Source organism: Hypanus sabinus, chromosome 15 (assembly GCF_030144855.1).
Source record: "Hypanus sabinus isolate sHypSab1 chromosome 15, sHypSab1.hap1, whole genome shotgun sequence".
NCBI lineage: Eukaryota > Metazoa > Chordata > Chondrichthyes > Myliobatiformes > Dasyatidae > Hypanus > Hypanus sabinus.
The window spans coordinates 15,997,470-16,023,693 of NC_082720.1; the positions used below are offsets into that span (position 1 = coordinate 15,997,470).

The 26,224-nt window shown below is 42.0% G+C and overlaps 1 protein-coding gene across 2 annotated transcripts in view; it reads right to left on the reverse strand.

The window, feature by feature from the left end:
• The window catches only part of LOC132405319 (slit homolog 3 protein-like), a 630,603-nt gene that overhangs the window by 198,425 nt on the left and 405,954 nt on the right, over window positions 1-26,224 (reverse strand). For both annotated transcript variants that reach the window (XM_059990026.1, XM_059990027.1), the window contains 2 exons: window positions 21,732-21,803; window positions 11,147-11,310 (listed from right to left, as the gene is read on the reverse strand). In XM_059990026.1, the coding sequence (XP_059846009.1) occupies window positions 11,147-11,310; window positions 21,732-21,803 (236 nt within the window). The remainder of the gene's footprint in view (window positions 1-11,146; window positions 11,311-21,731; window positions 21,804-26,224) is intronic.

A 26,224-nucleotide genomic window follows, 5' to 3' on the forward strand; every position in this document is an offset into this window, starting at 1 on the left:
AGCCGTGAACACTGCTAGTGATAGAAGAACTTCATTGTTGCCCTAAACACCAGCAGTGAAACAAGCAGTAGGTAAGCAATGACATTATGATCACTTGATGCAAAGTGTCACCCTACACAAACCTTTGTCACTTGTGCTGTCTCATTCCCTAACAGGAGATCATGTATCACACACTCTCTTGTTGGGACTTCTATGCACTGATGAAGGAAACTTTCCTGAACACATTTGATAAACTCTATCCCATCCAGTCCCTTTACTGAATGGGATTCCCAGTCAATTTGTGGAAAGTTAAAATCACCTAATGACTAACTTATGTTCCTTGCAATAGTCTTCAATCTCTCTATCAACTTGTTTCTCTAAATCTTGCGGACTATTGCATGGTCTATAATATTAACATGATATCATACCTTTCTTATTCCTCAGTTCCACCCACTAGATGAGTTCTCCAATCTGTCCTGACAAAGCACTGCTGTGGCATTTTCCCTGACTAGTAATACCACCCCTCCTACCTCCTCCCCTTAATTCCTCCTGCTCTGGCATTTCTAAAACATCCAGACCCTGGAATATTGAGCTGCCAGTACTGTCCCTCCTGCAAACAAGTCTTCATAATGGCTAGAATATCATAATTCCATGTGTTGCTCGGTGCCCTAAGTTCACCTACCTTTTCTATGATACTCTGGCATTGAAATATACACAGCTCATAACATAAGTCACACTATGCTCAAACTCTTTGATTCCTGACTTTGTCTGCGGTCTTAACAACATTTGTCTCCACAAGCTTTCCACCATCAGTTCTGGCACTCTCCATCCCTCTGCAACTCTAGTTTAAACATCCCCTCCTCACTGTGCAGGACTAGCAAACCTTCCCACTTGGATATGCAGTAGGTCTGCCTCCAGTTCAGGTGCAAACAGGTCTCTTCTATACAGGTGTCACCCTCCCTGGAAGAGAGCCTAACAACCCAAAATTCTGAAGCCTTCCCCCCAACACCTGCTCCTTAGCCACTTGCTAAACTGCATGGTCTTCCTATTTCTGACCTCCCTGGTATATGGCATGGGTAGCAATTCTAAGATCGCAACCCTGGAGGTCCTGTCCTTTAACTTAGCATCTAACCCCCTGAACTCACTTTGCAGAATCTCATCACTCATCCTATCCATGTCATTGGTACCGACATGGTCCATGACCTCCAGCTGCTCACCCTCCCACTTAAGAATGCTGAGGGCTTGATCTGAGATGTTCCAGACACTGGTACCCAGCGGGTAACATACCATTCAGAAAACCCGATCTCCTTTCTGTTCCCCTAACAAATAAATCCCCTGGCAGCACAGCATGCCTTTTCACCTCCCTTCCTTTTTGAGTCACAGAGCCAGACTCTATGCCAGACACACAACTGCTGTTACTTTGTCATCCACTCCAACAGTATCCAAGGTAGTATACACGTTTTTGAGGGGGATAGCCACAAAGGTATTCTGCACTGGCTATTTCACCCTCTTCCCCTTCCTGACTGTCACCCAGTCCTGCACCTTGGGTGTAACTACCTCGGTCTATCAGCCCTTCAGCCTCCTGAATGATCCGGAGTTCATTCAGTTCCAGCTCCAACTCCTAAAGGTGGATTGTTAGAAGTTGCAACTGGATTCATTTGCTTGTTTGTTTATTTTTTGTATATCAACAGATTGTCTTCTTTTCTACACTGGTTGCTTGTCAGTTTTTGTTTGGTTGTATTTTTTCACTGATTCTATTGCATTTCTTTTTTCTACTGTGAATGCCTGCAAGAACTTGAATCTCGGGGTGGTGTGTGGTGACAGGGTTACTCCAGCATTTCCTGTGTTTGTCCCTTTCTATCCTCGTGTGGGAAATTTAGTAACTCCTCATTTTAATACAAATCAGATGAATTCTTCTTTGTACAGCTCATTTTCCTTCAGAAAAACTCACGTCTTAGGAAATACATTTTGAGGAAGAGGAAATACTTTAAAGAAGTGTGCTGTTGTCAGGTGGAATACAAGTGTCCAGCCTGAACCTGGAGAGCAGTGAGAGGTGCAACTGATAACAATTGCTCACCGGGAGATGCACTAAAAGCTAATCTCTCTGATTGTAAAGGCTAGAATCTTTGTGACCAGCTGGTGCACAGCACTAACTGTGCAAAATGTGATCCTCAGCCCACAGGATACCATAGAAACGGGTAAATAATGTAATGCTACAGCTACACTGTGTTATTTACAGCAGGGAGACTAGAAACAGATGGAAAGAACAGAAATGAATGTCCTCCTCAGGTTTACAGCTGAACACCGGTTTAAAAAAGGAAAGTGGGGCAGAAAGCAGACTGTAATTAAAAACCCAATTACTTCCTCAATAATTGAAAAAGGGTAAATCCACCTTCATCCTGGGATGTGTAATTATTTATCCTAATTAAAAGGACACTGTGGATATCTGACACAGACGTGGTTCCAGTAAATTAATTGTTTTTATAGTACAAGTTGCACCAGTTCCTATTTGTGACTCAGAGTTTTGAACCACATGGGACATATTTATGAAGAGACAACAATTTTATTTAATTACATTCTATCTGTCACAAGAAAGTCTGCTTCATTGAAATTTCTGTTTATAGCCCCAGTGATAGATGGCAAAAAGTATGTACTTCAATGAGTTAATTTTTTTTATAAATGTCAGAAATTTGATTTTAGACCTATTATTGAGATTATGATGTTTAGCCTCACTTATTCGGGAGTTGTTTTTAGAGGAAGGGCTGTTGTAATAGGAGATCAGAATCAGAATCAAAGTCAGGTTTAATATCACCGGCATATGTCATGAAATTTATTGACTTTGCAGCAGTAGTACACTGCAATACATGATAATAAAAATATAACCTGTAATTATAGTGTGTATATATATATATATGTGTGTGTTTGTGTGTGTGTGTAAAATCACTAAATTAACTAAGTAGTGCAAAAACAGAAATAAAGAAGTAGTGAGGTGGTGTTCATAGGTTCAGTGTCCTGTCAGAAATCAGATGGCAGAAGGGAAGAACGTTTTCCTCATTTGACTTGTTCAATGGCTTTCAAGTGCCCTGAAGCCATAAGTGAGAAGCATAAGTTACATGTATCAGTAACTCAATGGCAAAAAGGGAGTTACAGAGGCACGAGAGAGGAGCTTGCCCAGGTGGGTTGGAGGAAGGTACTGTTGCGATTGATGGATGAATTTCCTGGGAATAGTTCACAAGGTGCAGGGTATGTTTCACAGAGGAAGAAGTTCTCAAATGGCAGGGGTAGGCAACCAGGACTGACAAAGGAAGTTAAAGATTGCATAAAAGTCAAGGAAAGGACACATGAGGTTGCAAAAGTGAGTGGGAGGTTGGATGATTGGGAAGATATTATAATCTAACAAAAGGCAAATAGAAAAGCTATAAGAAGGGAAAAGATAAAATATGAGGGCAAACTGGCCAATAATATAAAGCAGGATATCAAAAGTTCTCTCAGTTATACGAGGGGTGATTGGTAAGTTTGGGTGATTGATAAGGTAGAAGGAGTCAATTTTAGAAAACCTAGCACATTTATTTTTCAACATAGTCCCCTCCTGCATTTACACACTTAGTCCAGCAGTCGTGGAACATATGGATCTTGGACCTCCAGAAAGTGTCCACAGCATGGGTGATTGATAAGTTCGTGGCCTACAGTAGAAGGAAACGAGTTATACAGCTCTCGTTTAATGCACACACAGTTCAACTCTTCCAGTGATTAAGCAGAAAGTTTGAAGTTAATAACTCATCTCCTACCTTAGGCCACAAACTTATCAATCACCCATGCTGTGGACACTTTCTGGAGGTCCAAGATCTGTATGCTCCACAAATGTTGGACTATGTAGGAGGGGACTATGTTGAAAAATAAATGTGCTAGCTTTTCTAAAATTGACTCCTTCTACCTTAGGCCAAGAACTTATCAATCACCCCTTGTATAAAGACTAAAGAAGGGGTAAGAGGTGATATTGAACCACTGAAAAATGATGCTGGTGAGGTAGTAATGGGGGACAAAGAAAGGGCAGATGAACTTAATGGGTACTTTGTTTCAGTCCTCACTGTGAAAGATGCTAGCAGTGTGCCAGAGGTCTGTGAGTGTCAAGAAGCAGGAGGGAGCACCATTTCTATTACAAAAGGTAAAACTGCTGGGTAACCTGAAAGGTCTTGTGGTGGATAAGTAACCTGGACCAGTTGGACTACATCCTAGAGTTCTGAGAGAGGTTCTTAAAACTGCACCCTCTCATGTTAGCCATTTAAACCCCAGGAAACACCCTCTGACTACCCACACAATTGATGCCTCTCATCATCTTATACACCTCTAATGGGTAACCTCTCATCCTCCGTCGCTCCAAGGAGAAAAGGCCGAGTTCACTCAACCTATTCTCATAAGGCATGCTCCCCAATCCAGGCAACATCCTCGTAAAAATTGAAAAACTGGGCAAAAAAAGTGGCTTATGGAATATGGTCCAGGGAAATGTATGGTAATACATTTTGGTAAAAGGAACAATAGTGCGGACTGTTATCTAAATGGGGAGAAGTTTCAAACATCAGAGGTGCAGAGGGACTTAAGCATCCTCGTGCAAGACTCGCAGAAAGTTAATTTACAATGAATCTGTGGTAAAGAAGGCAAATGCAATGTTGGCATTTATTTCAAGTGGATTAGAATATAAAAGGAGATAATGCTGAGGCTTTATAAGACACTGGTTAGGCTGCACGTGGAGTATTGTCAACAGTTTTCTGCACCGTATTGTAAAAAGGATACGTTTTCATTGGAGAGAATCCATAGGAAGTTCACAAGGATGTTTCTGGGAATGAGGGGGTTGACATATGAGGAGTGGTTGGCAGCTCTGGGTTTGTACTCAGTGGAATTTAGAAGAATATGGGGGGAGACCTCATTGAAACCTATCGAACGTTGAAAGGACTAGATAGGGTGGGTGTGGATAGGATGTTTCCTATGGTGGAGATATCCAGAACCGGAAGGCACAGCCTCAAAATTGAGGGATAGCTCTTTAGAACAGAAGCATGGAGGAAATTTTTTAGCCAGAGAGTTGTAAATCAATGGAATGCTCTGCAACAGACTGTGGTGGATGTCAAGTCCATGGGTATATTTAAGGCGGAAGTTGACAGTTTCCTGATCGATCAGGGTATCAGAGGATATGGTGAAAAGGTGTATGAGGTTGAGTGGGATCCACGATTAGCCATGATGAAATGTTGGAGCAGACTTGATGGGCTAAATGGCCCAATTCTGCTCCTATGTCTTATGTTCTTATGGTCTAAGCCTTGTGGTTCATAATAGATTATGACTACTTCTAGGAGAGTTGTTTTCATAACAACTGAATACTCCTCTTCACTAAAGTGTTGTATCTCCGTAGCCTGACTCTTTCACTTTAATGCATTTCATCCAACAATACACCTGACACAAAGGTACAAAAACTTTACTCCATCCAGTCCAGTCCAGCAATTTCAGATTTAAATGCCAAAGCATCTCAGCCAATCCATCTGCAACAAAGTTAAATCCTGAAACTCCTCATCCATTTTAACACCATCAGAATTAAATATTAAAACTTCTCATGTAATCCAACATCATAATGATCAAACCTTGGTATTTCTTATGCAATCCAACACACCTTAGCCACCACCAGAGATCAGTTATGAGAGGCATAAAGTTGTTCTATGAACTAATTACCTAGAATCCTTCAGGACATTGTTCTATTTCAATCCCCAGTACTTACAGAAAGCTGCTTCTGCATTCCATGCAACCCAAGGAGGACAATAAACATTGCCATGTCAGTGCTGCTCATTTGATCAAAATAAAGTAATTTACTGTATAATGTATACGAACATATGAAATACAAACAGGAGTTGGCTATTCATTATCACAAGCGATTCTGTAGATGCTGGAAATTCAGAGCAACACACAAAATGCTGCAAGAACTCAGCAGGTCAGGTGGTATCGATGAAGGGGAATAAACTGTAGAAATTTTGGGCTGAGATGATTTCTCAGTCCTGCTTGACCTGTTGAGATCCTCCAGCATTTTGCATGTTACTATGGCTATTCACTGTCTTGGTGACAGGATCCCAATCTATCCATAACTCTTGATTCCATCGTATTCCAACTTTGGAAACTCAATGCATTGCTGACCCTTAAGACCCTAAGACCATAAGACAAAGGAGCAGAAGTTGGCCATTCAGCCCATTGAATGGGCTCCGCCATTTTATCATGAGCTGATCCATTCTCCCATTCAGTCCCTCTCCCCCACTTTCTCACCATAACCTTTGATGCCCTGGCTACTCAGAGACCTATCAATCTCTACCTTAAATACACCCAATGACTTGGCCTCCACTGCCGCCCGTGGCAACAAATTCCACAGGTTCACCATCCTCTGGCTAAAAAAATGTCTTTGCATCTCTGTTCTGAATGGGTGCCCTTCAATCCTTAAGTCATGTCCTCTTGTACTAGACTCCCCCACCATGGGAAACTACTTTGCCACATCCACTCTGTCCATGCCTTTCAACATTCAACAAGAGAACTCAATATTCTGCTTGTAACTTTATCTATTAATGGTACAATAACCCCAGAAGTAGGTGAATTACAATATGCAAACACAGTATAATTCAAGTGACAAATGAATTAACATGGAAGATGACTGTAGGTGGAGCATTTTGGGCATTGTGAAAAAAATGTTCCATCTGTAGCAATCTGAATAATCCAGAAATAGCTCATAATATTATATTGAATCTTTGAGATTACCTACTTACTTACTGCCTACTACGCCACTGGCATTTAGGGCAGCAATGAAGGTTCTCCATCTCTGTCTGTCTCTGGTCATTCAGATATAGGATTCTTCATTGTTGTTTCTATAACGATTTTGTTTTACCGGTTGGTAGCCCTGAGCTGAATTCCTGAACCTGGAGGACCAAAGGACCATTCTTAATCTGGCTTATACCCTTTGATCTGTTCGGCATGGGTGACCCTACCAAGAGCCAAAGCATAAAACCCTGACTCCAGCCAACATAGCTCTCCAGATCATTGAGTCATGCAAGCCTCCAAACCATGACAAGGTTGTGGTCCTCCTGGAGGCTTTTTGAGATTAACCTAGACTTTAATGATCAACCCTATGGCCTGCATATTGCTGCTTCAGTCTTAGTCTTACTGCTATGTGATATTCTTATCCCAAAGACTCGGCAGTGGAAAACATGTCAAGGCTCCAGCAACACAATCTCCTGGAGGAACTCAGTGGGTCAAGAAGCACCTGTACAAAGAAAGAACTTGTCACCATTTTGGGTTGAGACCCTGCACCAAGACTGAGAGTAGGGAAGAGAGGAGAAGAGGAGTGACAAGAAAAGATTCGGAGGCAATTGGTAGAGAGTGGAGTGGTGTAAGATAACAGACAGGTAGTCCGACGTAAGGGAGATGAGCAAGTTGGAAGGCTGGGGCAGGTGAATGATAGATGCAGGCTGACAAGGAGAGTGGTGAGAAAGCAAAACAGCAGATGTTGTAAGACTGGAGAGGGGAGTGTGAAAAAGCCGCTGGACAAAAATGATCAGGTATACAAGGTGGTACCAAAGCTGGATTTGGATAAGGAATGGAAATGAGAATGGGAACCATTAATAAAGGCAGGAGAGGCAAACAACAGTTGGTACCAGAAGAGGGGCATGAGTGTGTGGAGTGTGGGTGGTGGAGTTAACTAGGTGGAAAGAGTCAGTGGGGCCATAGGAGAAAGATGGGTGAGGGGCAAGCTGGGGGGTAGATGGGAAAAGGTTTAAAAATGGGAGGACTGGAGGATTAGAAGGACGAGGTGTGGGAAGGGATGGAAAAATGCCAAATCTGGAGCACTGAATGATACAGTAGAAAAGCCTGGTGGTGATCCATGCTAAACCTTGCCTCGCCTGGAGAGACTATTTAGATCCCTGGATGGTGGCGAGGGAAGATGTGCAAACACAAATGCTACATCTTTGAAGAGGGAAAGGGAAAGTGCTAGGGATAAAGAGGGATGGGTATGGAGGGATGAGTGGACTAGGTGGTCATGGAAGGAATGGTCCCTGAGGAAGGCGGGAAGCGGTGTGGATGAGATAATGTCATTGGTGGTGGGATCATACTGCAAATGGCGGAATTGGCCAAGGATGATATGCTGGATACAGAGGGTCATAGGGTGCAAGGTAAAGACCAGGAGAAATCTATCTCTGTCCTGCATGGAAGAAGGCAGGCTGAGAGGAGTATGAAAAACCGAGGAGATGAGAGAAATGACCTTATCAACCACAACAGAAGGGAAGAGCCACACTTCCTGAAAAAGGAGGACATTTCAGAAAGCCTCATTTTGAAAGCAGATGCAGCAGAGTCAGGAAAACTGGAAGAATGGAATAGCATCCTTACAAGATGCAGCGTGGGAAGCTGTATAGTCTAAGTAGCTGTGGGAGTTGATGGGTACATAATAGTTTGATAGAGAAATTGATTCCTGAGATGGGGTCTGTAATTGGGGTTGTTAAGAATGAGGCTTTCCTGCAATGTATTTCACAAGGTCATCAAGAAATTCCTTTTTATCTCTGTCCCCTCTGGTCTTTGACTCCCCACTGTAGGAAACATTCTCTCAATGTCCACTCTATCTAAGGTTTCAATATTTGATGGACTTCAATGAGATCCCACTTCAATCTTCTTGTCTACAGCAAGTACAGACCCAGAGCTATCAAACTTCTCATATATTAACCTTTCATTCCATGAACCTTCTTTGGACCCTCTCTCCTGACAGCACAGCGATCAACAGGAGTGGATCATTTACAGTATGGTTCTGATCCCAGTGCTAGTCCATATATGGGGAGTGAAGTCACCCCATGAGTGACTGAGGTGGAAACTGTGTCTGACCCACAGAAGTGATTTACAATCAATAGAGTCCAGTTCTGTTTTCCAAGTGTTGTGAGTTGCCATGGAAATGGATACAATTGCCTCATACCTTAAAAGTAAGTTACCTACAGGCAGATAGTGCTGAGAACAACAGTGTCACACTCAAATTTTTCAGCCTCCAGACTCTTTTTGAAGTTAAGAACATTAAATTGAATTTTACTGTTTCTCAACTGGGCCGCACAGACCAACATTAACAGAAAGTGACCTCAAAGGGCTCCTGAAAACGCCCACAAGCTGTTATCAGTACATTAAAATTCCCTATTTTCTACTCTAACTGCACAATGATGACTGTCAACACGGGAGAAGTTTATGAAAGCATAATGGATCCATTCTCACGTTACACAAACAGCTATGAAAAACATCTCCATTCCAAACTCTGATTCAGGTGCAGTACCCTTCATCAGAAATTCCAAAATCCGGAAACCTCTGAACTCCAAATTTAGTTTGAACGCTGAATGATGTCATAAATAGAAAATTCCACTAGTGGCTGGGAAGGTTCCCAGGTGATGTACAGGTCTCTGAGTGCCACCAATTTGAGAAGTGACCTCACATATATAATGAACAGAAGTTAATGAAAAATAGGAAAACACTGCATGAAGAGAAAAATGAAGATCTTGATTGTATATTTGTCAGTACGACGCTTAATAGTACGTTGATCGTGAAATGAGCAAAGATCTATCATGACAAATGAAAATTGAAGGCAATTATTTCATACACAAACTTATTGAAAGTATTATATAAAACTACCCTCACCCCTCCTGTCATAGTTGCTGTGGAATGGGTGGTTGTTTGAAACCGATGGTGGATATGAAGCCATTCGCAGCGCCGAAACCCAGTAATAGATGTGGTTGGGGGTGGTAATTCAACTCTGACAGTCAGTGGAGGACCCAGCCCCATCACGTCAGACTGTGCTTCGACTATAGACTGTTCTCTCTGAGAGCTTCACACCAGCTGTATATATGCCGCATATGTAACTTAAATGGATTTTGCATTTGGACTTGTGTCCGATCTCCAAGGTATCTGATTATATAGATGCAAATATTCCAAAGTCAAAAAAGCTCTGAAATCTGAAATTCTTCCTGCCCCCAAGCATTTGAATAAGGGATGGTCAACCTCTGTTAACTCCACCCCCCACCCCCGTTATGACTAAACTTTTCCATTTGCAGCTGTAGCTCTCTCTGTGACATGCTGGGATACTGGGTTCAACTGACTGGCCACTTATGCTGCCTGAAAAAATTCACCCATTCATATGCAGATCGTATGCAAGACCAGCAATTATTGATCAACCCTAAATGGCTTTGAGAAGGCATTATCGTGGTTAACTGATTGTTAGGATTTTGACCCTGCCATAACAAAGAGGTCCAAGTCAGAATGGAGACTGAGCTGGAGAGGATGACATAGCTGTCATTTATGCTGAATATGAACACAAATTAAGAACAAGAGATAGACTATGCAGATACATTATACATTGGTATAGCTAGCAGAGAGCAAAATAAGACAGATCTAGATTTGAGTTCAAATTCCAGAGGTGTGTTGATGACCCATTCTTGTGAGAGAGAATTAAAATCGCCTCAGTTATTTACACTGGAGTACTGGCAGTGAAATAAGGTGGCATTTAATCCTTAAAAACTGAATTTGAGTGACAAAATATTAACACTACTGATCATAAGTATCCTCTAAAATGATTTCCCGATCTCATGATTATAAAGCCATGGATTTCCTGTTAATTTGGCACTGAAAATCTGATGCATGGTCAGTAAAAGGCTCTTACCTTCCCCCACCTCAGAAAAGCAACAGAGCAGAACAAAACAATCAAGCTTTTTAATACCGATTCATTAACCTAAAACATTAACTCTCTTTCTCTACCCACAGGTACCACCTGACTTGTTGAGTATTTCCAGCACTCTTTACTTTTACTTCAGTTTTCTTGTTGCTACAGTTTTTTTTTGCTTTAGGGCTCTGATATGAAAATACTTTTTGACCTATAAATGTTCTTATAATTGCTAATCACAGAGGTCTAACAATTAAAACATGAAACCTTTCCACAGAAGTATAAACTCTCAAATCAATCGCATTTCCACAGACCATTTTTTTAATAGTTATAGATGGTTTCAGTTAAAAAAAAGGAATTAAAATGCAAGTCCAAGTTAATGTCCTTCCGTATAACTCACTGTGGGAAGGGGTAATGTTCACTGGTAAAAACGCTAAGCTTCTTAATGTCTCTATTATGATTTCTTACCACTGCAGGCAAATTCCTTCTTTTGAACATCAGCAATGTAAAGGCCCCTCAGGTGAGTGGGGCCCGTGCATTGGGCATATTGACCGATGGGACGTCGTTGGCGGAGCCAGTCAGACAGCCAGGCCAGGTGGCAGTTGCACATCAAATTGTTGGAGTGAAGCCGTCTGAGGAAAGTTGAGAAGACAAGGTAAGAAAAAGTAAACGAGGTATAGACTTCCGTGCATACACTCACAAAAAACAACAAAACCGACAGCAGAGTAGTGCAAATTTGAATTCTTTTGATACCCAAAGAAGATTTTAAATTGATGACTTACAGTCTTACTTTTAATTGCAACTCACACAAGAAAGATAAAGATGTAGTGGTTACCAACCATAGTGCTGAGATCCCACAGACCCATAGATTGGATCTTGCCCTTCATACTGCTCCGTAACAAAAACGAAAATCCCTTTATTCTTGTTACTCGAGAGACAGCTGGAAATATGTTCATTTTGCATCCAATAGGGAGAAAAAACCTGACAGAAAAATCCTCTGATAACACACGTATGTTTTTTCTTTTCACTAGCACTTGTGTTCAGAGTGTTGAATGCTCCACTCAAAATATTCAAACCTCTCTGTTCTACAGTCAGACGTTTTTCACTAGACTCAGTAGGGAGGGAGGTTGGGGAGGGAGGGAGGGGGTTGGTGGGGAGGTGGGAAGGAGGGGGAAGGGGGGTGATGATAACGACTGAAGTCAAGTGGCTGTTGTCATGCCAACCTACAAACAGACGCATTTCCTTTGTAAAAACTGCTATTTGTCATTTACCTCTGCAGTCCCTCTCATCCATATAAATGTCATTCTCCTTTCTTGCTACTTATTTATGTTGCAGGCACAACTGATGAGCATTTATACAAAATACCTTCCAGATTTTTTTCCATTACCTTCCCACAGAAGCTAAAAACGCAATGAGTTTATTACCTGGGGGACGAGTATCGAAGGAAATAATTTTCTTTTTTAAATAAGCAATTCAGAAAGCTGGCTGATTCAGATAGAAACAGGGCAATCTCAACTTCTGCGCATTCCCCCATGACTGTGCTCCATTGTAGTCCTGGCATAACGCTCCAACAGCTGGCTCATCCTGCTCGCTTCGACAGTCGGCTTGCCACTACGCTGCTCACTGGGCTGCCTGCTTCACATCACTTAAAGAGCGAGTATCATTCAGAACTCACCATAATTTAATAAAGAGCAGCAAGCAACTCCAATTCCATTTCATATCTTTAATATATTAGATAGTTTAAATATGTTTGATGTATTTTGTACACAGCACACTCTCCCCACGTGCCCCTTACCCATTCCCCCACTATCCCCATCATTTCCTGAAGGTGCTTACTTTTTGCTAAGTATTGAGTCTCAGAGACTAGTTAACCAAGGGAGGCATCACAGTCTGCTCAATATTCATAGCTGTCATCTGCACGTGACCACTTTCCGATAGCTCGCTCAGCTTTATTTGTTCATAATGACAGTCTTTCTTGGACTTCTTCATTCTCCCACATCAAAGCACTGAGGCTAATTGCAGAGACCCAAACAGCAATCCAGTCCAAACTAGCTGATCCTGTAATGTTGATATCCTTGATGATATAAAACTAGTAATAATGAGTTTTAGCAAGATTTTGTGCTCAGCTTAATGTTCACTGGTTGAAATCCAGCTCCCCTTCGACGAGAGTTTTGCTCCCCTGTCCTAACTCGGTGTCCAATTTTATCCCAGGGCATGTCGCATAGGACTTGCAACTTGATTTTTAAGCAGAATCTTAGCTCTCCCTTATGCACACGTACACTTTTCGTCACTCGGGTTATCAGTATTTCTTCCCATCTGCTGGTTCGAACATAAAACAACAAGTTTCTGAGGAATAGCTTATTTTATTCACATCAGGTCAAAACTGCCTAGAACTGTAACAGCATAACTGTACACAGCTGAAAATTGGTATTATCTTAGAGTGAAACCAAACAACGGTTCTGTGTCATTTTGTGCCTCCTTGCCAATTTGATAGGCACTACGGAAGTGTTTTCTTCTTAGGGTGACATGGAATGACATCATTGACCTTTCCTTTTGAACAGTGCTGGAGTATTTGAAGTATCAGCATACCTGACCTTGGCCTCTTCTTGGACAATATGATCTTTCCCATGCAGAGTCAGCTGCGGATCCCTCTCTTGACTTCATCCCAACCCAGCTCTCCCACCTCACAATTTCTCTAGCTCCATCACCAATACCCAGCCTCTCCGTGCACCCACAACTCTAGGGTCCCAGTCTCTTCTGCAACTTTGCAACTCCCGAGTCCCAGTCCTGCTTCTCCACTGACCTCAAGGGAACAAACAATCACTAACATGAGCCCCCGATCCCACCATCTAAAACTTCCCATCCACCCAATGGACTCTTGAGCAGTGTCTCTTCAGGGGGCTTTTGCTATTGCTTGCACGGTGGGGGGGGGTGGGGGGGGTCAGTGCGTCTGCTGGTGCAAGTGAGGGGAGGGGAGGGGGAGGGTTGATGCTTCAGATGCTGCTGGTGTGTGGGAGGGGGAAGGGGGTTTGGGATTCTGGTGTTACTATCATCTGTTTGTTGGGGTTTCTCGTTTTGTGGATGTCTGTGAAAAGTAAGAATTTCATGTCATAACTGGATACATTCTCTGATATTAAATTGAACCATGTGAACCAGCCTTTCACTCCCAACCACCACTTTTTAAAATATGCTGGATCCCCACACCCCCCAGCCATTAATTTAAATCTTGCCCACCCTCTGATTCCACCCATACACCATAGATCTCCATCATCCAAGTATATTGGTGTCAAGAATTACTGCTATCACTGCCTTTTTCTTGGAGCTCAGACCAATATTTGGAACAGTAGAACTTTCTGACATATGTTTCTGCAAGGAGCAGGCAGGGGACTGCAGTGATCAATGAACAAAGGACACCTGTTACAAGACGATACTGCAAACTCATTAAAACCTCTGTGTGTAAATTCACACAAGCCCAGAAGTAATCTCAGAGAAAAACAAAGCCAAAGCACAGAGAGATCATTTACACACCAACAAACTTAATCAATATACATAAATTAAATATTACATTTAATATTTCAGTTGATGTAAAATAATATTATGTTAAGCTAGAGCTGGATTGACACCTTGGCTGTGTACTTTAAATTAAAACAAACAATTTCTGTGATTTATCTTGCAGTTTTCTTAACTAGCCTAATTCTCTGGCCTTCAGGTTGCACAGAAGCTAAAGGGATTGCTTCCTTCTCAGCGGAACTCAGATTCTATATCAAGGCATCAGCCAAGCATTGCAAGTCTTTGCAAAGCCATTTGGGTTTCTGTGATGAAGGATTATGCCTTTATCTGTAGAATTCTGAACTGCATTCACTTAGTAAACAAACAAGTTATCTTGACAGGACTGGATCTGATGGCAGCTAAAAATACTCATATAGACGTCGTCGAGGCACGTTCAAGGCGAACTTGGGGCGAGTGGAGCAAAGGAGAGGCAGATTCGGGGTCCACCCGCCTAAAACCGAGAGCGGTGTTTGAATGACCTAACCACCGAGCTGGTTTGGAAAGTTCCGGTATGGACTGGAACGTGGCTGCAGGGTCCAGGGCCAGAGTATAACAATGCAACAGGGCCCAGGACTTAACGCGAAGAACAACCTGATGCTTGGACAATTTAAACAGCGGGCCAGATGGATTGAGAAGATGGGGGGTTAGGACCAGAGGTGAGAGTCAGGCTAGTTCTACTCACTTCTCCACAATGTTTACTCCGCTCTTTGCTGAACTGAGGCTGTGGCCTGCTCCAGCTGCTAAGAGCTTTGTGTTTGCAGACTCACTTTATTCTAGATGCTATTTGCTTACTTTGAATGCTTGCACATTTTGTTTTGTTTTATCTCTCTCTGCATTTGTCGGTCTTTTTTATGGGCTCTTTAGGGTTTCTTTGTTTTGTGGCTGTCTGTAAGGAGATGAATCTCAATGTTGTATACTGTATACAAACTTTGCAAATAAATGTACTTTGAACCTTGTTTTATCTGCTTTGGGACATAACCTTTCAACCCAGCAGTGGAAAGCTGAAGTCTGTGGTGAACTATGTGGATTTATTTGTGTTACCAGTGTGCTGTGGCTGGCCTTGATAAGGTTATGGTCAAACCTCTCTTGGGCTTGGTGCCATTCATACAATAGGGCAGCTTGGACGGAGGCCAAAACGGACTCTTTATAGGTTCAGAGTATTTCGCCTTCTCTTTTATCTTCTTTTCTCCTCAAGTATTTATCCAATTAGCTTTTGAAGGCTACGATTGAATCTATATCACCACCCTGTGAGGAGCAGATCCAAATCCTAATAAATTCATGCTTAAGAAAGTCTGAGACCCTGCTATGTTGAACTATTTTTAACTGGATAGGGAAAATAACGGAAAACTCAAAGGGCGCGAACATAAACCAAATGTGCTATTAAAAACTCAATAGAATATAAAAGAATCATATTCTTGTAATGGAAATTATTCTTATTCCTTCAATGTAGCCTAAGTAACTAGTTTCTAAACCTACTACAAATGCAAAGCGTGCTCTCACACACATTATTATATCTTCTTCAGTATAGCTGATAGAATATTTGCTGTAATTGGGCACTATGAAAAGCTCTCCTAACCCTTTGCTTTCTTCACAATGTAACCATTTCTCTCCATACATGCTAAGGCTAGATAAACTCCAAGTCCTCTAGCAATGCGTGTCAGTTAAAGTTGTTTGTAACAGTTGGCATTCTGAAATTGTTAAAATGTTCAGACGGGCCGAATATCTGCAGGGAGTTGGTGAGGCAGTAGGAGGTTACATCGGGTGGCCAAGAAATCTAGAACATGAGGCTCAGCAAATTTTAACCACAGCATCTCACTTAAATCATCGTCACACCATTTAACGCATGACAGCTATCCATCCAAACAGGTGCTGGCCAGTGGCCGGGCTGAAAGATTGATGCATAGACCACAGCAGACTAGAGAAAAACAAGCAAATGAGGTGCAGAGAAACAGAGACATGGAGGTTGGGAAAGTACTTTCATGGCAGCAGTTTAAAGTGCGGTTTATAGGAAGGTATTTCTAGAGGGATAGAACTTTTTGCTCTACTCAGCCTACAATGCTTTATATTCAGCTTGTGAAAGTAGCAACTCCCATCTTCATTTAACTGGTGGCTTTCCCAGGCTCTGGAAAAAGCAACCCACATCCGTTAAATCCATATAACAGTAGGCAGAATGACCTGTTCGTGTGCAGTACTCTGCTATGTTCCATGATGAAAGTACACCGTTTCACTTAAATGTTATGTGTAATTTCTCACCTGTCCCTAGATCAAGTCACTGATTCAATAGCCAACTTGCAGCAGAATAAAACCGAGATCCCAACTTTAAGAAATCAGCATCCCCTTTACCCCAAAGCCTCCACTTGCCTGTACTTAGTCCCAGTGGCTTGGGTTCAATCCTGCACTTGGATGTGTGTGTGGAGTTTATTTGTTCTTTCTGTGACTGCATAGGTTTCACCACTCTGCTCTGGATATCCCCACGTCCCAAAGATGTGCAAGCTGAGAAGCTAATTGTCTGCTGGGGAGCACTGAAATATCTATTAGAATCTCCACTAACTAGAACCACTGTGCGGACTATAGCTCCTTTGCAGAGGCTGCACCTCTCTCAGCATGTACTCCTGCGCCTCAGATCTTGCCAGATGACAGCGTTCCGTTATAGACACCTCTTTGCAGTGGAAGCCCAACACATTTCCAGCAGACCCAAGTGTGCCTTTCACTGTTGGTGTTCCAGTAGTAGCCAACATTTACCTCAGCGTGTAAAATAACTGCATGCAAATAAAACTTTTCTGATTTTGAATTGCGAATATTGAAAGCACCGAGTCTCGTTCTTGCATAATATAGTTTGTAACAATGGCAGCCAGTGAAACCAGCCATATTGGGCAAAGTGTTCGGATGTTCACAGCCTAATGCAATGAAGAAGACTTCCGCCGTGCTTTTAAAAGTGCTTTTATTACTTGGGAGCGTTTTTTGTAGTGTAAAATGGCTGAGTTAATTAAAAATAAAAAAGCATGAAGTTGAGCTGAAATAGTCAAACTTTGTTACATATCCGTCAGTGTATTTCTTCTCCACTGGAACTGGAAGCTTTCAATTTTCAGTCCCTCTGAGTAGTTTTGTATTTAAACAATAGCTATTAAAACTAAAATCAGACAAAAATAGAGGTGAAATCGATGGCTTTGAGCTGTAAAGTTTCAAGCAGTGGTACTGTAAATTCTGTATCTTCATAGTACTTCCTTTGTACGTGACTCACTCTGAAGCTAAAAGCCAGTTGTCTCTTAAGCCACCTGACTGAAGAAAGAAGACAGAGGATATCCATCATTCCCAACCGCACCATAAAACAACGTAGTCAAACCAGGCCAGGGATAAAAAGAGTCAAATATGTCGGGGGGAGATTACATTTATAGATACAAGCAGGCTCCCTGAGCGGTCATTACATCTTCTTTTTCCATCACAAATGCTGATTTATGCAAGTAAGTGCTCAATCTCATTGAATCACCAAGATTAGTGAAAGAGAGAAAGCAGAAGAATAAAAGCGGTCGTACAACATCAAGCGAGTCGACAGGGGATAGACAGCAGAGCCTTTACCAAGATTGCCTTTATTGGCCAGCATTGAATTAAATCCTCGGCAAACTTTTTTTTTAGGCTGAGGTCACCACTTTGTACTGAACATGATGGGGAATTCAATCTGAAATGGCCCATTCTAATCCTCTTTTATGATTTCCTTCCTTTGCACATTTAATTACAGAAAGGAGATTAGGCAGCTCTGCTCCCTTGAAAGTCAGACATTAAACAACCTCTAAAATTAAAAAAAACACAGGCAAGAATAGGATTCTGCTGACCTGCAGGGAAGAGATCGATAACAAGCAGTGGGAGATTGATTGCAGACTATAGAGCAGCTACAGAGATTCTACCTAATCAGGTAAATTAGCCTGCACTAACATTAATGTTTTCAATTCCAGGGACAGATCTGAGCTGCTGTCAATCCTGGAGATTGTCTACATCCTTACAGCGCACTATCCACCTCTTTACTTTTTTCCCACAACTGACCCCAACCACCCCACCCCCGCTGTTGCCATGGCATGTTTCTCTTTTGCCACCGTGCTATGTTTAAATTCCACTCTTTTCAGTGAATGAGCTTAAGAGTTCTTGTTTACCAGTTCTTTGTTGACCTGCCACGTGTTGTCAAAATATAGGAACAGGTGCAAGCTTTTCAGCTGCTTCAGCCTACTCTCCCATCCAGTTAGATCAGGGCTGATCAGTATTCAACTCCCTTTTCCTGCATTTGATCCACATCCCTCGATATCCTCAGGGGACAAAAATAGTGTGAGGTACGGAAGAATTGCTTTATGAGGTGGTCAAGGGTCAAACCCAACCAGTCTTGTAGTCAGCAGCATTTGTGTTTTATTAATGCGTCCAACTACGTTTAGATGAAAATCCAACTAAAAAACTCAGAATAATGATTTTTTAAAATCTTTTCTCTACTTGTATGGAAATAAATACAATTAGATAATTAATTAATTTTCATCAAATGATAATTAAATATAACAAGCGGAGTGGCACAGTAGTGTAGTGGTTAGCACAGCAGTACCAGTGACTAGGCTCAACTCCCACAGCTACCTGTAAGGAGTTCATACATTCTCCCTGTGACTGCGTGGGTTTTTTCCAGTTTCCACCCACAATCCAAAGGTGTACTGGGTAGTAGGTTAATTGGTCATTGTAAAGAGTCCCGCTATTAGATTTGGATTAAGTCGGGGGTTGCTGGGTGGAACGAATCGAAAGGCCAGAAGGCCCTACTCCATGCTGTATCTCAATAAATAAATAAAAGTTTAACCCATCCAGTTCCATTGGCATCCTGCCCCCATGTCACCTCACCCTGCCCATTACCACCTTATCTTGCCCATTACCACCTCACCCTGCCCATTACCACCTCACACTGCCCATTGTCACCTCACCCTGCCCATTACCACCTCACCCTGCCCATTGTCACCTCACCCTGCCCATTGTCACCTCACCCTGCCCATTACCACCTTATCCTGCCCATTGTCACCTCACCCTGCCCATTGTCACCTCACCCTGCCCATTGCCACCTCACCCTGCCCATTGTCACCTCACCCTGCCCATTACCACCTTATCCTGCCCATTGCCACCTCACCCTGCCCATTACCACCTTATCCTGCCCATTACCACCTCACCCTTCCCATTGTCACCTCACCCTGCCCATTACCACCTCACCCTGCCCATTGTCACCTCACCCTGCCCATTACCACCTTATCCTGCCCATTACCACCTCACCCTGCCCATTCCCACCTCACCCTGCCCACTTCAGCTTACAATAAGTGAAAGGAAAACATTTTGGGATTGAAGATATTTTAGCAAGAAGCCAGACAAAGGCTACAAGAAATTTAGAAATTAGATAGACAAGGGTATCCCAAGAAACAGGACAAACTTAGCATTCCCAACTTTTAATTCAACAATAATATAAAACTACTATTTCCCAGAACTTCAAATTATTAAAGGTTCCTTCTTTTCTGTAGTAATGAATTTTTTAAAGTCAGTGCTCCAAAGTTTAAACCAAGAAGAAAATTATGGAAACATTTATGCGACAGAAGGTGGACATTCAGCCATTGTACCTATGCCAAAATATAAGTTCTTTATTTCTGCTTTTCTGCATTGGGTCTGCAGCCCTACTGGTCACAACTTTTCATGCACAAATCCAAGTACCTATGTGATAAGAGTTTCTGCATCTAAGACTCTTTCAGCAAGTGTTCCAAACTTTGACCAACATCTATTTTTCCTTACATTCACTCTAAACATTCTACAAGTTACTTGGTTTGTGACTCATCCGGAAGGAAGCACTGTATAGCTTTCCGTTTGTGCCATCTAGGGCCTCCATAATCTTATATATTCCATTAGAGTCTCCCCACAGCCACTTCCACACCAGTTTATTTATCTTCACTTGTACTCTCTTTTTCTTGGATGGTCTAGACTCTTCAAATGGCTTCAATGACGCAGTAAGGAAGCAGAAAGTCACATCTGAAACTCAGAGCATGGCGCATTGCCATACCTACTTAATCTGATGGCCATTGGAATATTAGAAACTCAAAGCACAGAGGGAGGCACTTGGCCCACTTAACCTGCACCAGTTCCTTACAAAATCTCTTCACTTACAACAATTTATTACCTGCATGTTTTTAAGTATCCTCTTTATCGACAAGGGTCAGATGCATGGAATTTCCACAAGTAACAAAAAAAGCTGACATCACTAAGGACATCTCCTTTATGCTCAATACAACTATTCTCTTGAACCAAGTAGAAATATGGCCCATAATGTTCTAAGAACATTAACAGACAAATGACTATGCTTGAGTAGACACATTAGAATGTTTAAATGCCGATAATGAAATGATAAGAGAAACCGCAGTACGGTCACTGAAACTTAGAAGCTGTGATCTGTGAATCCCAAGTACTGCTCTGTGAACAAAGGCCATTCTCAGTTGGAACAGGGTCCACTTGACACAAGGAGTAGGGTTGTAGAACAGAGGGACCTAGGAATGCAGATCCACAATCCCTTGAAAATAGTGTCATAGGAGGATAGGGTGGAAAGAGAGCATTTGGCACATTGGCCATCAAGCAAAGTATTGAGTGCATTAAAGTTGTACAAGATGTCGATGAGGACTAATTTGGAGTATTGTGTGCAGTTATGATCACCTACCTACAGAAAAGGTATCAATGAGATTGAAAGAGCCCAGAGAAAATTTACAAGGATGTTGCTAAAGTTACAGGGAAAGGTTCAATAGGTTATGACTTTTTTCCCTGGAGTGTAGGAGAACGAGGGGGGATTTGATGGAAATATATAAAATTATGAGGGGTATAGATAAGTAAACACATGCAGGGCTTTCAAAATGAGGTTGGGTGAGACTTGAACTAAAGATCATAGGTTAAGGGTGGAAGGTGAAATATTTAAGGGAAACCTGAGGGGGAACTTCTTCATACAGTGGGTGGTGAGAATGTGGAATGAGCTGCTAATGGAAATGGTCGATATGGGTTCAATTGCAATATTTAAGAGATGTTTGGATAAGTACATGGATGGGAGGGGTATGCAGGGCAATGGTCCAGATGCAGGTCAATGGGACTAAGCAGAATAATAGTTTAGCATGGACTAGCTGGGCTGAAGGGCCTGTTTTGTGTTGCAGTGCTCCGTGACTCTGTGACTCTAGCCCTGCTTGAATAAAGAAAAGTTCTTCCTCAAACTGTGCGTATATATAGATATATTTGTTGAAAAACTGAGGTGCATTTTAGAGTCAGCTTTGCAAGATTATGGATGTGCAAAGAGCAAATCAGTGGGTAACATGAATGGAGTGCATTTCCATCTTTAAAACCAGTGTAGTCCCCTGTCACCATTATTCTTAGGTGCCCATTCCATGATTGAACAAGCTGCACATACTCATACTGAAGTACCCAACATTGGCTCATTAACTTTTAAAAGTTTGCCAAGAAAATCACAAATACTTACAAAGTTCTCAGCTTTGGCATGTGGTTAAAACTGGTCAATGGGATGAGGCTGATGTTGTTATTGTTAAGGGTTCTGAAAGACAAAGAAGGAAAATTAACTTAATCACAAGCCTACGACAGCAAAAATAATTTTATTGATAATGTTGAAATGTAGGTGGGAATGAAAGAGATGGCATTCAGTTTTCTTAAAATACTTCTTCGCTCTTTGCACACTTTGGCTGGCAACGTTCTCTGAACAAGAAGCATAAAAGTTGAGATAACACTGAGCATTTGCCTTGGTTTCCTGCTATGGACACTCAGCTGATGTATGAGAGGGCCCCAGAATGAAAAGTCATTCCATTCTCCTTGTATAGAAGTTCCTGTCCTCAGACACTGATGAATTTAACAGATGAACATTCCTGCCCAAGCTTTTACATTAGAAGTTGCCATCTAACCAGTTTGACATTGTTGGAGTGGAATACACTTACACAGTCTGAACAATTCTGTTCCCTGTTTTTATTGAGGTACAGCACAGATTAGGCCCTCGAGCCACACCACCCAGCAACCCCCAATTTATACCTAGCCTAATCACAGGATAACTTACAATTAACCTACCAACCTTTGGACGTCTTTTGACTGTGGAAGGAAACCCATGCTGTTATGGGACGTGCTGTTACAGGTCCTCCCACATTATTTGCCATTTCTGCTACACACTTTCACTGAGTATAGTGAGGTGGATCACAACAAGCTTCCTTCTGTTCCCTAATATGAGTGCATTTTTGATTAAATATTTAGCCATCATTTTGACGTTGTGCTCCAATTTTAAGAGCATGTACTTGAATGATCTGAAGCAACATACACAAAATGCTGGAGGAACACAGCAAGTCAGGCAGTAGATATAGAAAAAAATAAACTGTTGCTGATTCGGGCCAAGACCCTTCCTCAGGGCTGAGAAGGAAGGGGGAAGACGCCAGAATAAAAAGGTGAGGGGGGAGGGGAAAGAGGCTAACTGTAAAGTGATTGGTGATGCAAGGTGGGTGGGAAATCTTAAGGGCTGGAGAAGAAGGAATCTGATAGCATAGGAGAGTGGGCCATAGGAAAAAGGAAAGGAGGAGGGACCCAAGGGGGAAGAAAAAGTGAAAGGTAAGAGTGTGGAATTGAGGAAGGGCTTTTCCTCTATTCTCCACTGCTGTGGTGAGACATTTGGGAGTATTGCAGGTAGAGTGCATGACAGGAGAGATCTTTTACATACTAACAATAAGCAGTAAAAATAAAAGGAAATTATCTGGTGCTTGGTTTTGTACTTTATTTTTTCAAGAACTCAAACTGAGAATGCACTTGAATAAAATTGACATTTCCCTCTGTCACTTGTTGTCAGGTGACCGATTCATCAATTCTCTTTTGTCTCTGTGCTGGTAAGCTTTGTTGTGTGCCCATGCTAGCATGTAATTACTTTAACCGGAATGATGTTACACTTAGCATGCAAAAGCCAATTATGGTCATCAGGCGTCTCTCGACTACAAAACTGCTTCAAGTAATCCAAGGGACATTACCACAGTTACTGTTTACCAACAGTTTAACACAATTTTCTCTGCTTTTAGGATAATTTCACAATTATGATAATTTTTCTGTTTTCATTGCTACTGTTTATAAAAGCAAAATGTTGTTTACCTATCATTTGGTTATGATGAAACTTTTCATATTTCCTAAAGATGAACAATTTCTGCACAATGGCACTTTAAACACATTAAGGGCAGAATAGAAGATTAAATTCCCTAACATACTCTGGTTTTGCTCTTCAACGGAAGCACCATTATACTCTCAGATAGCATACTAATATATGTTAGCATTTGAGAATGCTCCGTGTTCTCTGAGCCTATGTTGTGCAGGCTGCTTTCATCAAAATGTATGGCATCTTTCAGTATTGGTTTCAGACTTTTATTCTGTCCCTATAACTGCTCGTTCCCCTTTGCATTGGCTCATTGTTTTTGATGACATTGCACTTCTAGATTTTATTTCAAGGAGAAAGAGGGGACAAATGTACAGATTGTGATACTCCTCATCTGATTTCAGCACAGCACATTTACTTGGTGTTCTCTGCTTTACTTCTCAAGTCATTCACACCACATACACAACGTGCTTGGTTTCCACTGGAGGCTATTTCTTGCCTCTCAAAGTCCAACCTATGTCCCCGTCGTGAGAGGTGGAAATAGGTAAGGCCGGCCAGCGGGGCTCAGATGAACCTGTACAAGCCAATCCCTTTCACAATGGATTACAGAAATATTGATGAACTCCAACCGTACCATTGACTTTGGGCGATGGAGACGGGAGGTCATCAATGGCCTATGCTCCACTGAGAGCTAAAGGCCCAAGAAGAAGAGGAAATTGTTACTTTTTAGTTGCCCATGTCTGACTGCTGCCTCATATCTACTGACCCAAATTACTCATAATGAGCTGGTGATGGGCGAAATGACTTCAGGTCCCTTGCCTTGCAAGAAATCATGTCACAGACCTCTACAAGATTTCAAACTTACAGTCAACCTCTGCCATAGAGACATATATTTGATTTAAGCTTCACATTGGTCTAAGGCTGATGAGATGTTGTCTACAAATCTATTAAAGAATTGATGGACTTGCATTCTTTCATTAGCAAGTAGCAGAAATTAATACAAAACTCAAGGGTGCAAGGCATTTGAGTTTGCACCTGAGCTTCTGACATCAACTCCTTGACCTTAGTACTGTGAAAGGGTTTCCATTCTAGTTATGAAAGTACAGATGAAGTTTAGAGTTTATGTAACTCAGTTTTGCCTCATTGTCCATTAACCTGGAAGCATTGATACTGACTTCATTATGAAACAATCTGGCATGTCATGTGCTGTCATGCAAGAAGTACATAAACTGAAAGGGGATCTATTCAAGAAAATCCAAAATACCAGATATATGAATGTACAACTTAGAAACTAGAGCAGAGAACCTAGAAAAGCACTGCACAGGACAGCACAGGCCTTTTGGCTCACAATGTTGTACTGATCCTTTAACTTACTCTATGATCAATCTTATGCTTCACAAACCCGTCCCCACCAAAAACACACACACACACACACACACACACACACACACACACACACACACACACACTCACACACACACACACACACACACACACACACACACACACACACACACACACACACACACACACACCCTCCCCACTCCATTTTCCTTTCATCAGTGTGCTTATCTCTTAATCCTCAGCAGTGTGTTCCATGTACCTACCACACTCTGTGTATAAAATCGACCTTTGACATCCCCCGCATACTTTTCTCCAATCATCCTAAATTATTTTCTGCATTATTAAAACAATGCAGAATAAAGTGTAACAACTACAGGGAAAGTGCAGCGCAGGTGAACAACTTTGTGTACCTACAGTACAGATGGGAATTAATATACTATAGATATCCTGAAGCAATGCATAGATTAAAGTGTGGTTAGAGAAAGAATCCTGCCCAGGAGGCCAGAGTCTTCAATCCATCAGATTATGTATAATTTTGCTAGGGCAGCTTTATACAGCAGACGAGTAAGAAAGGCTCGTGTCGACTGGCATGCAGGACATGCTGAGAAATGTGTAAAAAAGGAAGAATTGTAGGTGGAGGACTTAGAGTGCCTTTCCAAGGTACAGACACAAATGGTCTTACCCAAGTAAATGTCACGGGATGGCTGAGTAGTCTGCATTCTGATCAACTGCGTCGGGACACAGCTAATGAAGCTGCTAACTCCCAATACCAGAGATCTGGGTTCAGTCCTGACTGCTGATGCTCCTGAGCGGAGTGTGTATGCGTGGCTTTCTCCTGGGTTTCCTTGTTCCTTTCCGCTTCCCATGCACATGGAAATAGTGGGTCAACTAGCCAATTTTTCCAGGATACAGTGTTAAGCTTGTCTTGCATACTGTTCATACAGATCAGATCATAGCATAGTCCATTGAGGTAGAACAAAGTAAAACAATAACAAATGAAGAATAAAGTGTCATGGCGATGGAGAATAAAGTGTCATGGCTACAGAGTAAGTGCAGTGCGGGCAAACAGTAAAATGTAAGATCATAACAAGGTACTGTAGGTACGACGTCAAGAGAATGCATAGTGTAATGATTTGATCATATGAGAAGTACAACTATGGAAAGGAACAAGAGAGTCAATATTTCATACCAAGACTCTTCAACAGGACTGGAAAGGAAGGAAGAGGAAGCCAGAAGAAGAAAGTGGGAAGAGGGGAAGGAGTACAACCTAGAAGGTAATAGGTGAAACCTGTTGAGAGGGAAAATAGATGGGTGGGTGTGGGGATGTAGTGAGAGGTTGCGAGGTTATTGGTGGGAAGTTAAGGGCTGAAGAATACAGGAATCACAGGAGAGGGGAGTGAACCATGGGAGAAAGGGAAAGAGAAGGGGCTTAAGAGGGAGGTGATAGGCAAATGAGGTGAGGAGGTGAAGGGGTAAAAGGAAGCCAGATTAGGGAATGGAAA